The 11856-nt window shown below is 44.5% G+C and overlaps 1 protein-coding gene across 1 annotated transcript; it reads left to right on the forward strand.

Moving 5' to 3' along the window:
• The first annotated feature begins 443 nt into the window (after positions 1 to 443).
• On the forward strand, positions 444 to 10183 carry PHAX (phosphorylated adaptor for RNA export). Its single transcript, XM_048292303.1, has 5 exons — positions 444 to 574; positions 3262 to 3881; positions 5198 to 5318; positions 7130 to 7213; positions 8260 to 10183. Exons 1-5 carry the CDS (start codon positions 479 to 481, stop codon positions 8527 to 8529), a joined length of 1191 nt encoding a protein of 396 aa, XP_048148260.1. The 5' UTR covers positions 444 to 478; the 3' UTR covers positions 8530 to 10183.
• Positions 10184 to 11856: the final 1673 nt, after the last annotated feature.

An 11856-nucleotide genomic window follows, 5' to 3' on the forward strand; every position in this document is an offset into this window, starting at 1 on the left:
GCTCCACTGAACAGATTCTGGCACCACCCCCTTATACGAACTGCCTTGGAAATATTTATACGCATTAATGGATTCCCTCTTAGCCGTGTCTTCTCCACACCTTTATTTACTACATCCTTAAAGCCTGTTAGTTCCCAGATGTCCCTCACTACGGGATGCATCTGCTGCCTGCGCCACTGACGAGAACGAACCTTCTTTCTCGCTGACCAGGCTTGAAAGCACACCGGGGTTTCACCCCAAAGAACACCCGGCTTAAGGCAAGCTCGCCGCATCCCACATCCCGCAACGCCCCCGGGTCCCACCACCCGCCTGCCACACGCTGTAAGACCGATAACGCCTTATCTCCATCCACCACGAAGCACCGCCACGGCGCAGCGCCGGAAAGGCGGAGCGGCGGCCGGGCCGTCCCCTCAGCATCCCCGCCCCGGACGGACGCGCTGTCCCGCCCCGCCACCGCGCTCCGCCCTTCCGCCGGGACATGGCGCAGGAGCCGCGGGACATGGATGGCGACGTAGAGGACGGCGAGCTATCCGGCTCCGACTCGGACATGCCCGGCGCCGGCTCCCCCGGACAGGTGAGGGTGGGCAGCGGCCGGAGCGCCGGGCCGGGGGGCGCCGGGCCGGGGGCTGCGGGACGGGGAGGCCGCGAAGGACGCGCCTGAGGGGCTTTTACCGGCGTGCAGCGCTGCTTCCCGGGCCGGTGGCTTTTCCCGGGGCTTGGTGGCATCTCCCTGGGCCAGTGGTTTCTCCCGGGACTTGGTGGCTTCTCCCTGGGCCGGTGGTTTCTGCCGGGGCTTGTCGCTTGTCCCTGCGCTGGTGCCGCCGGGGCCTCCCCGGGGAGCCGCTCCCGCGCCGGGCGCGTGGCGCGCGCGGGAACAATGGGGGCAGCGGCGGCAATGGGGGCAGTGGGGACAATGGGGGCAATTGGGGCAGCGGCGGCAGTGGAGACAGTGGGGGCAATGGGGGCAGTGGGGACAATGGGGGCAGTGGGGACAATTGGGGCAGCGGCGGCAATGGGGACAGTGGGGGCAATGGAGGCAGTGGGGACAATGGGGGCAGCGGCAGCAGTGGGGACAGCGGGGACAGTGGGGACAATGGGGGCAGCGGCAGCAGTGGGGACAGCGGGGACAGTGGGGACAATCGGGACAATGAGGGCAGTGGGGACAGTGGGAGCAGTGGGGACAATGAGGGTAGTGGGGACAATGGGGGCAGTGGGGACAATTGGGGCAGTGGGGACAGTGGGGGCAGCGGCAGCAGTGGGGACAGTGGGGACAATGAGGGCAGTGGGGACAATGAGGGCAGTGGGGACAGTGGCGGCAGTGGGGATAATGAGGGCAATGGGGGCAGTGGGGACAATTGGGGCAGTGGGGACAATTGGGGCAGTGGGGGCAATGGGGACAGTGGGGACCATGGGGACAGTGGCTGCAGTGGGACAGTGGGGGCAATTGGGGCAGTGGGGACAATGAGAGCAGTGGAGGCGAGCCGCTGGGTGACCACGCGAGAGAGCTCCGAGCACTGCGAGCCCCGTGGCCCTGTGGCTCTCCCGCATCTCTCCGTGTCTGGGTAGAGATGCCAGCGCTGTCCCTCTGTCTCTCGGGGTTTCCCCCTTATGTCCCCCCCGCCACCAGCCCGAGGTCCCCAGCACAGGAAGGACCTGGAGCTGCTGGAGCCCGGCCAGGGGAGGCACCAGGATGAGCAGAGGGATGGAGCAGCTCTGCTGGGAGGAAAGGCTGTGAGAGCTGGGCTTGTTCAGCCTGGAGAGGAGAAGCTCTGGGGTGACCTCACTGTGGCCTTGCAGGGCCTGACGGAGCTGCAGGAAAGATGGAGAGAGACAATTGACAAGGGCTGGAGGGACAGGGCACAGGGAATGGCTGCAGACTTACAGAGGGCAGGTTTAGATCAGATACTAGGAAAAAATTCTTCCCTGTGAGGGTGGGCAGACCCTGGCACAGGGTGCCCAGAGAAGCTGTGGCTGCTCCTGGATCCCTGGCAGTGTCCAAGGCCAGGTTGGACATTGGGGCTTGGAGCAGCCTGGGATACTGGAAGCTGTCCCTGCCTGTGGCAGGAGGTGGCAGTGGATGGGCTTTAAGGTCCCTCCCAACCCAGACCGGTCTGGGGTTCTCAGAGGATATGAGGAATTTATTTTGTGAGGAATTTGTACTCAGAGTATAAGGTATTCATGGTGGCGTACAGAAAGGAAAAGATTTCAAACTAAGATCAGTGTGTGACACTGTATGTGTAAAGAATTATATTTTCTCCAGTTACTTTGATCTTTGCAGTATAGTTCTGAGAAATGAAGCACAAAATAAGTTTCTTACAGAAGCGTTCAGTCTTTTTTTATTTATGCTGGTTTTGGTATTATACTTGAAGTTAAAGGTTTGTATTTTATAATGTGATAAGTTGAATACTTCTCTTTTCTGTTTGCTGTTTGGAGAAAGAAGAAGCAGTGCCCATGTTGACGAAAGCAGTAAGGCTAAAGAAAGAATTTTTCGCTTCACCTGAAAGTGAAGGAAGAGATCTTACTTTGAAAGATCATGGGACAGCATATAACTTGATAAGAAAGCACTCAGGGAATAACTGGAATTATGAGCAAGAGCGTTTCTTGCGTATTTGTGTATCAGTGGAATGATTTTTTGGTGGGGGTGTTTGTTCTAATTAATTAGCTGTAGTTAATCCATGGTGTCTGGTTGGTTTAAAGGAGGAAAAATGGGTGGTTCTGTAAGGTCCTGCTGTCTCCAAGCTGGTCGGGTGTTGTCCTGATGGAACCAGGATCACAGTACACTCTTAGTCTGAGCAGCATCCCAGTTTTGTGGGTTTGGTTTTGGGGTTTATTTTTGGTCATTTGATTTTCTCACTTGAAACTCCAGCGAGATTATTAACTGCTCTGCTGTTAGACAAACCTCTGGTAGGTTGCTCTTTTGTTTTGGTATTTTTCTCTTCTTAGAGCTGCTGTGTATGTTGTGTCTTTGTCCAGTCTGGGAATATTCACTACTTTTCCAGTCTCATAATCATTTTCACTCAGCAAAGTTTGCCTTAAGAAGAGTGACTGCTGATGTGTTTCTGTGTCAGCCATGCTCTGTTTCATGTTCATACACTCAAAATACAGGAGTTTCAAAGGATGCTCCTGTGCTGTGGCCCAGGAGATGCTGGTGGAGGACTGCACGGCCACATGGGTTAGAATTATGTACTTTAGCTAATCGACGACTTGATAGCTCTTCTAATTTTCATGAATAATGGGTTTCAATTCACTTTTTCATTCCAGAAGCCACACGCTGGCAGTGATTCATGCAGGCCCTTCCAGAGCAGCATCTCATCCTGTGCTCCCAGCGTTCCTTACAGGACCACCAAGAGCGTGGATTCCAGCGAGGAGAGCGGCTCCGACTCTGACGACGACAGCTGCCTGTGGAAGCGAAAGAGGCAGAAGTGCTTCAACCTCTCCCCTGCCAAACCTGAGCCCTTCCAGCTCAGCCAGAGCCACCAGAAACAGACTGCTCTGCGTGGCAAGAAGGTCAACAACATCTGGGGCGCAGTGCTCCAGGAGCAGAACCAGGACGCGGTTGCCACTGAGCTTGGGATTCTGGGCATGGACGGCTCAATTGACAGGAGCAGGCAGTCCGAGACTTACAACTACCTGCTGGCTAAAAAGCTAATGAAGGAAGCCCAGCAGAAGGAGGCAGAGACTTTAGACAAAGAGCTGGATGAGTACATGCAGGATGACAAGAAGGCATTGCCAGCAGAGGAGGAAAACGGGCAGGGCTTCCTCAAACGGAAGCGGCCCGTGAGAGATAGACTGGGCGAAAGGCAAGAGATGAAATACAAGGGAAGGTATGAGATAACAGAGGAAGATTCAGAGGAAAAAGTGGCAGATGAAATTGCTTATAGGTGAGTTTAATAATGGTATGTTTTCACTTCACTAAGTACTGGTGGTTGGTTGAAAGAAGAGGGGGGAAAAGCTCCCCTGCTGCTAAATAAGGTGTCACACCAGATCATGAAAAGCATTTCCAAAATCCTGGGATAAAAATGCATCACTGTGGCTGGTGATCTTGTAGAAACATGCAATTAATACTGCCTGTTTCTTTGAATTTTTAGTGTTTTTATTTAAAGAGACACCAGGATGGTTTGTTATTTGAGAACAGTGGCAAGGAAAAATTCTGCTTTTCAGTATACAGGTTTAGTAGTGGCTTTTTTGGGGAAATACCCCATGGTTGGTTGGAGTTGAACACCAATGCACACATGCTGTGGTCACACAAAAATCTTGTTTTACAAGTTCTAAACCTTTGAAACTGGAGATAACGTGGGCAGTGCAGTGTTTTGGATGGAATCAAACTGCCACACTCCTCTTTCAGGGGTCCAGGGGAAGAAAATTATGTTAAGTAGGGAGCAAGACAATTTACTGACAGTTAGCTTGACATTTGAATAAAACCTGGGATAATTTGTCATTGTTGTTCTTATACATGTGGTATTACTTCAGAATCTGGCAATGCTACAGCAATTAGACAGTTATTAATGCTGTTAACAGTTCTGGGTAGTTTCTCATTTATTATTTTGAAAACTTTGAGCATATTTCTTGCAATAAACTCCTTTTTGTTGTATAGAGCTTCATTGAAATAGGACAGAAGCCTCTTTTTTCTAAATGTTTGTAGTAGTGGTGGCACTGAGCTGTATCAATAGGGTTCTGATTGTAGTGTAATTTTTTCTTTTTGTTTGTTTGCTTTTTCTAGATTATCATAGATCAGTCAACAAATTGATTTCTTCTTTGTTACGTAGGTTTGTCTAAAAGTGGCACGTGATACAGGGGAACTTTTGCACTTCGCATTTTCTCCAGTTGCTGATTAAACTGTAAAAAGTTAATTTTAACTGTTAAATGCACAAGAAGCTTTTATACTTTGATTTCAGAGGTTTATGCAGGTCTTTGCAGTTTCATATTTGGTTTGATATTTCACAGATCAGTAGAAGAAAAATAACCACTCAAGGCATTTTCATTGAAACAAGTTTTAAAAATGCCTGCTTTAGGGAAAAAACGTCCCTCAGAAGCTCAGTATTTTGAAATCTGATTCAATAAACCATTTAAACACATTTGAATGCATAGAATCCTCAGCACAAAACGAATTATTCATTGTGGAAGTTCCACAGTCAGTTATACTCGAGAAATTATCCTGACAGTAAATGTGCTGCTTTTTCTTTTCCTCTCCGTTCAGACTTTGTGAGCCAAAGAAAGACTTAATTGCTCGAGTAGTGAAAATAATTGGGAAGAGAAAAGCCATCGAGCTGCTGATGGAAACAGCTGAAGTGGAACAGAATGGTGGACTGTTCATCGTGGTAAGGAAAATGCCATCCTGTGGGTTTGCCAGGGACAGGGAGGGCAGCACAACCTTTTACTTGTAGAATATTCACACAGTGCTGATGCAAGTCTCTCATGCTGGATGTGTTCTCCTGGAGTTTTGTGGCCTTCCCTTGCCATGAGACTCCCTCAATAAACACTCATGTAAGCTTCCAGCAGGATTTGAGCAAACAGTAAGGTGGAATGAACCTGGAAATGACCCAGGTTCTTGTGCTGAGGTTGGTGTCTGATTTGCAGGGATGATGTTGTGTCTGTTACTGTGGCTCTCTTCGGGATCTTTCTCTCACAGACTCAGGACTGAAAGATCCTCAAGCTTGAATAAAAAACAGCATTTCCAGTATTCCATTTGCAGAGTAACTCCCAAAAGGAAAGCTCTTGGCTTTATTAGGGAACCACTGGCTTGCGTATTAGCAGAGCAAAACTGAGCACTGATTTCTGTTGCAAATCATGGTCAGAACCCTATACCCCATGTTTAAGTTATCAATTTTTGGCATGTTTTTTGTTCTTGTTAAATACTGAGCCTCAGTGCATAAAACACAGTGGATGAGAAAAGCTGTGGGTGAGGAAAAAATGGGTGAGAACCAGGAAATACTTTCACTTGATTACAATTTATGTCTTTTAAGGTCCATCACTCAGAAGCAGAGAGGAGGGGAAGAACAAGTAGGAGGACACAGTCTAAAAAAAAAACCAAAATAAATTAAAAAACCCACCACCTCTCTCCTTCAAAAAAAAGTAAAGGCAACAAATTCCAGCTAGCCAGTTGTGTTAGAAGCACTGTGTTAGAAGCATTGTGTTAGAAGCATGTCCTGAAAGATAATTTAATAACTGTTCACAGAGGAGATGAAGGGACACAGCTCCTGGTGGCACAGGTGGCTTTGGATGCAGATCAGAGTACACTCTTTGAAAGGCAGATCACAAAAGACAAATGAAATGCAAGTGATAAAAAGATGTTCACATGTGCTGTTTCAAGAACCTACTTAAAACCTGACCTTCCCTGTTCTTGGAATTTTTTAGATTGTATAGTATATTATTTGGCAGGAAAGTATCACATTTTGCATGGTGTCACCCAGTTTTTACTGGAGTACAAGTAGTGCTTCATACTACAAATTTTAATCGAATAATAGTATGATAATTAGCACTTAAAATTTACAGAGGTTTCAAAGCTGAGCCCATTCCATGCTTTAGTATTGCACTGCTGCTGCTGCGCTAAAAACTGCTGGGTCTGTGTGGTGGGGAGGGAGTTTAAAAGTACAGGTTGTGTTTCCTATGGCTTCAGCAGAATTGCAAAATCCTGTAGATAACACAAGTTGTAGCATTTCTGAGCACAATTATAAAAAAAACCCCCTGAGATAGCATAATTTTATTAAATTCATTTTAGACATTTTACTGGGCTTATGTGTTAGTAGTGCTCGAGTAGTTAAACTTGTTGCAGATAGCTGTGAGAGTAGTTAGAATATTATTCATATTTTGTTTCTTCGTACCAAAATCAGGTTTAGTGTGTGGTTTTATTTAGCATTATGTTCTGGAAAGAAAATGGGAAGTGATAAAAATTTTTTTTGTAACTTCATAATTTTCCTGTCCAGATTTAGCAGGCTGGTTGTTGACCTTCGTATGACTAATTCACTCACAAATGAGACATAGCCAGGGCTTTTTTCATGTGATACTTGACACATACAGAACTTAAATTGGTTTTATTTTGTCTCAACACAGAGTGTTGCCTTAGAAGCTATTTTTTGTCAACACTTCATCATTAAGCTTGCTATTCCTAATTTCCTCTCTCCCTATTAAGAATGGCACCAGGAGAAGAACACCTGGGGGCGTTTATTTAAACCTGCTGAAGAACACACCGAGCATCAAAGAAGAACAAATCAAGGTAAAAATGTCAGGAGTGCAAGTGTACATTCTGGTTTTGTGGGGTTTTTTTTCCTGTTAGAAATGTCACGGTTGAAACTCTGTAACTTCTAGCAAATTTAACTATGTATTCCATTGAGACCAGGCTTTCACATTCAAAATACAGGCAAAAAATAAAAGACCTACCCAAAAACTGTAGAATTGCCATTAACTCTAAGCAGAGGGAATTCACTTTTGCATGTTGCCAGTCAAAAAAACCTGTTGATGAAGATGAGATTGTAGATTTTGGGGGTAAACATTAGATTTTCCTTAATTTGTATATTTGTGTTCCTTACAGCAAAGCTATCCATGTTGTGTTTCTTCCCATGTAGTTCTGTGTCATTGTGCATGGATTGAATGCAGGTCTCTTAATGGAATATTTCTGTCCTGTATAGCTCCAACTGTGGCACCAGGCAGAATTTCTCATTAAATCAGCTGATGGTCTAAACCTAATCTGAATTGCTCACTGGGCTCATGTGTGGTGCTCTCTAAATCAGTTTTGTAAGCTTGTAAACATTATTTCTCTGAGATGTTTTAACTGAGTGAAGAAAATACCAACCTTTTTTTTCTTTTTTGTGGTATATGCTACTTAGTAGAGCTTTTGTTAAAAAAAAAAAGTATTTTATTTTGCTGGTAGGTGGCTACAGGTCACTCTGTAAACCCTTCTGGGGTCTGGTACTGGGAATTGAGTACCAAATCAACATACATTGTGATTTCTTGTTTTATGTTTGGAGAAAAATGAAACAGGAAAAAAAGACCAACATCTTTTCATAGCTTACAGTGGTCACAAAAAATTTAACGAATTGCAAGATTGATCACATTACACTATTACAAAAGAAATTTTCTGTTCCACCCTCTTCCTTAAGTGCAGTCTTTTCTCCTTCTTCTGCTCTCAATAACAAGTACTTTAGTTAAATATTGACCAGTATTTGTAATTTTTTTTTATCACTTCACATTTTCTTTAGGAAATACCAGTAAAATGAATATGCGAAAATTTTTTTTGTTGCTGTTTACTTTTTTTCTTTCAAGGAAATATTCTATCTGGAAAACCAAAAGGAGTATGAAAACAAAAAAGCTGCCAAGAAGAGGAGGATACAAGTTTTGGGGAAGAAGATGAAGAAGGCCATCAAGGGGCTTAACCTGCAAGAATATGACGATGCCTCCCGTGAGACTTTTGCCAGTGACACAAACGAGGCTCTGGCTTCCCTGGATGACCTGCAGGAGGGGCACCACGAGGCAAAGATGGAACATGAAGATACCATTGAAATTGATAATGCCCATGATTTGGAGATATTTTAGTCACTAATATTCTTGATAACAGAGCCTCTATGAAACGTGTTAAATGAGCCTTTCTTGTAATCCCATGGCTTCTTGTTTTCGAAGCGTGGGGAATACTTGATGCTGAAGAACAGGATGTAACTCTTAGCTAAATTTAACAGCGTGAAAGACTTTTAATTGTCCTGTTACTTGTTTGCTGAGTCCTCAGAAACTTCTAAGATTTTTCTAGATAACAGCCCTGCGTCACCATGTTCCTTAGGAAGTGTTTTTAGTCACATGTTAGGTTTAGGAGTTAAAGCTATGTTTTAACCAAGTACTTCTCATTTAATTTGCTGAAGCACACGAAGTCATCAAGTGAGCAATGCTCTTTACTGCAGATGAATTTAAATTTACTATAAATTTAGTCTTGATATAAAAGATCATATAGTCTTACTGTGGCAGTGTATTGACAAAAACAGCAGTATTAATAGGATTAAGACCTGTAAGAACAGATTGGTTCATGAAATAAACTTTAGTGGTCAGTGACCTTTGAATAACAACCTTGTAAATAAGCAGTATTGAGCGATGTATGTTTCAGATTTCTGTAGCAGTTTTATCCTTTCTATTCCAGTGGTGACTTGAGCTTCCTACCTGTTCTGTCTAAACATTTCCCATGATTAGACACACACCTAAGTTCCACAGATCTTTTTGTTTGAAGACACATACAACTGAAAGCTTTCAGAGTAGTGAGATTTTACTGAGCTGTGTTCCCTTCAAGGGTCTGTAGTCTGTACATGCAGATATAAACCCTTTACCCTGCAGTTCTTGTTTCTGTCCTCCTCCTGTGTGTGGTGAGGTAATGTGTAGCTTGCAGAAGATTTTCTGTGCTGCCTCTTGCAGGGGATATTTTTTGGTTTTTTTTTATTTGATGCGGAAAACTATCGTGTACTTGGTTAGTTCAGCTGAAAACAGTTTTTATGTTGAACGTTCTTTTTAATATAGCTGAAGAACTTGTGCAACACTGGTATGTATGATGTCTCAAGTACTTTGTCACTAATTAGTTGTGGCTTTTTTTTGTGACTAGACACTATTCAACCCAACTTTTGCACATAAATCTTGTTCACCTTTGAGTCCTTGAGTTTTAGAAGGAAAGTGTGTCACTAAAACACATAATCAGTTTATTAGATTGAGCAATTCAGGACTGTCAAGAGCTGGCATTTAAAGGATTGCAGCATTTGAAGAAACACTTCTGACACATAACAGCACATTCCATTACCTGCCTTACTAAATCTGAGTTTTGACTTCTCTGCTTGCTTTCTGTTCATGTGTCAGAGCTCCTGACTGTTCAAAAGTTACTCATCAGCTGCGCAGCATGCCTTTGCTGGTAGTATTTGCTCTTGCTGAAATAACAAAATTTCTTGTTTTTTCATTAATTTTCCTGACCAGTGATGGTCAGAGTGAACCGGTGACTTCTGTAAGGGAAACAGAATTTTGTGCTGTTCAATTGCTTTGGCACTGTACCGTTTGATCCTGGTTTTGGGAACTGCTTGGGGATATGTCTTAACTGTTCTCTGGATAGAATCAGCAAATTGTAACATTGGTTTAAGCAGTTTTTTTATTGTTATGTAATTTGCACTGTGTATTTTTTTAATGTTAATATTTCTAAGGTTGATTTCCCGGGCAAAGGGTACTGAAACGGTGTGTGAAGTGTTGTCTTTAACAAAAGGGTGATACAGACATTAAGCTATTGGAGAGGGCAGTGAGGATGGGGAAGGGTCTGCAGGGGAAGCCTGGGGGCTGAGGGCACTTGCTCTGTTCAGCTGCAGAAGAGGAGACTGAAGGGAGACTCACTGGGGTCTTCAGAATCCTCAGGAGGGGAAGAGGAGGGGCAGCTCTGATCTCTTCCCTCTGGTGACCAGTGACAGGACCTCAGGGAATGGCCTGAAGCTGGGTCAGGGGTTTAGACTGGATTACAGGAAAAGGTTCTTCCCCCAGAGCGTGGTTGGGCACTAGAATGGGCTCCCCAGGGCAGTGGCAACAACACCAAACCTGACAGAGTTCAGGGAGTGTTTGGACAGTGCTCTCTGATCAAGCACAGGGTGGGATTGTTGGAGCATCTGTGCAGGGCCAGGAGCTGGACCGGATGGTGCTTTCCAACTCAGCAGATTCCATGGTTCAGTTTCCTCCCGATGTCTAAGAGACCTTTTCTTACCTTGTGGTTTTTCTCTATTTTCCCTGGCTTTCAATGGAGTTCTTTCAGAAGCGAGCCAGTTCAAAATGATGAGTAGCCACGTCTTCACTCCTGTTCCACCAGCAATTTCCTTCCATATCAAACAGGTTGCATTAAGCAGCACCAGTTTTTGTGTGAGAGGTTTTCCTCTCTCAGCTCCTACTTAATCAACTTTGGTCTCTCCCTAGCTGGTCCTCACAGGGAGAGGACCCCTGTGGTCAGGTGTGAGCTGTGTTTTCTCTGGGAACAGATCTGTATGTTTAGATTTTGGTAGCTGGTGCTCTGCAGATGAAAATGCGAGCACAAGGGCTGGGGTTTGAGCTCTTGGGTTTCTCTGATGAGCAGGTGTGGTTGAGGCATTATCTTTGCTGCAAATAAAGAATCTCTATTGCTGGTACAGAACATCACCCTCTGTCCCCTAAACTATAGCAGCATAATGAGCCACCTCTGTCATACCTGAAGAAGATGGTGAAAAAACGAGGGAAATGTGCTTTCATCTGAAAACACAACGCTCATTCATAACCAAAGACCTTTTGCTACCTTGCATCTGAAATTCAAATTGGAAAACAGTGATTTTTGGTACCACCAGAAAAATGATTTATGAACAATTCAGTTTTACTGTGGATCTTGAAAGCATCATTTGAAGTACAATGGCAACTTTAAAGATTCTCCTTCCCCTTCCACGAAGATGATCTCATTAAGATCTTCTTATGCCCTCCAGGCTCATTAACTGCTGTTTGCCAAAATTCTCAAGCAAGCATGGAATGAAGCAGTTGAAGGTATAAAGGTGATGGGAAAAGGAGATGATTGTATTAATTATGGCATTTTCTGTTACAGAGAAGACAAATTCCTTGTATTTTTTCAGAGTAGTGAAGGTGTAGAGTGAGTAATAATGACAATTCTTGAAGTTTTTTTTAATTCCGAGTTTTTAGCAATCATAAAACTTCAGTATGACAACACTCGTTATTTATGCCCTTAACTTAAACCATCCTCTGACTCAAAGGAGTCTGTCAGAGGCAATATTTAAAAAAAATAATGTTCATATCAATGTACAGAGCAGAATTCATGGCTCCAGTGAATACAGGCTTACTTGGTGCCCCAGTACTCTTCCTAATTCTTACTGGTCAGCAGCACCTCAG

The sequence above is a fragment of the Corvus hawaiiensis genome, chromosome Z (assembly GCF_020740725.1).
Source record: "Corvus hawaiiensis isolate bCorHaw1 chromosome Z, bCorHaw1.pri.cur, whole genome shotgun sequence".
NCBI lineage: Eukaryota > Metazoa > Chordata > Aves > Passeriformes > Corvidae > Corvus > Corvus hawaiiensis.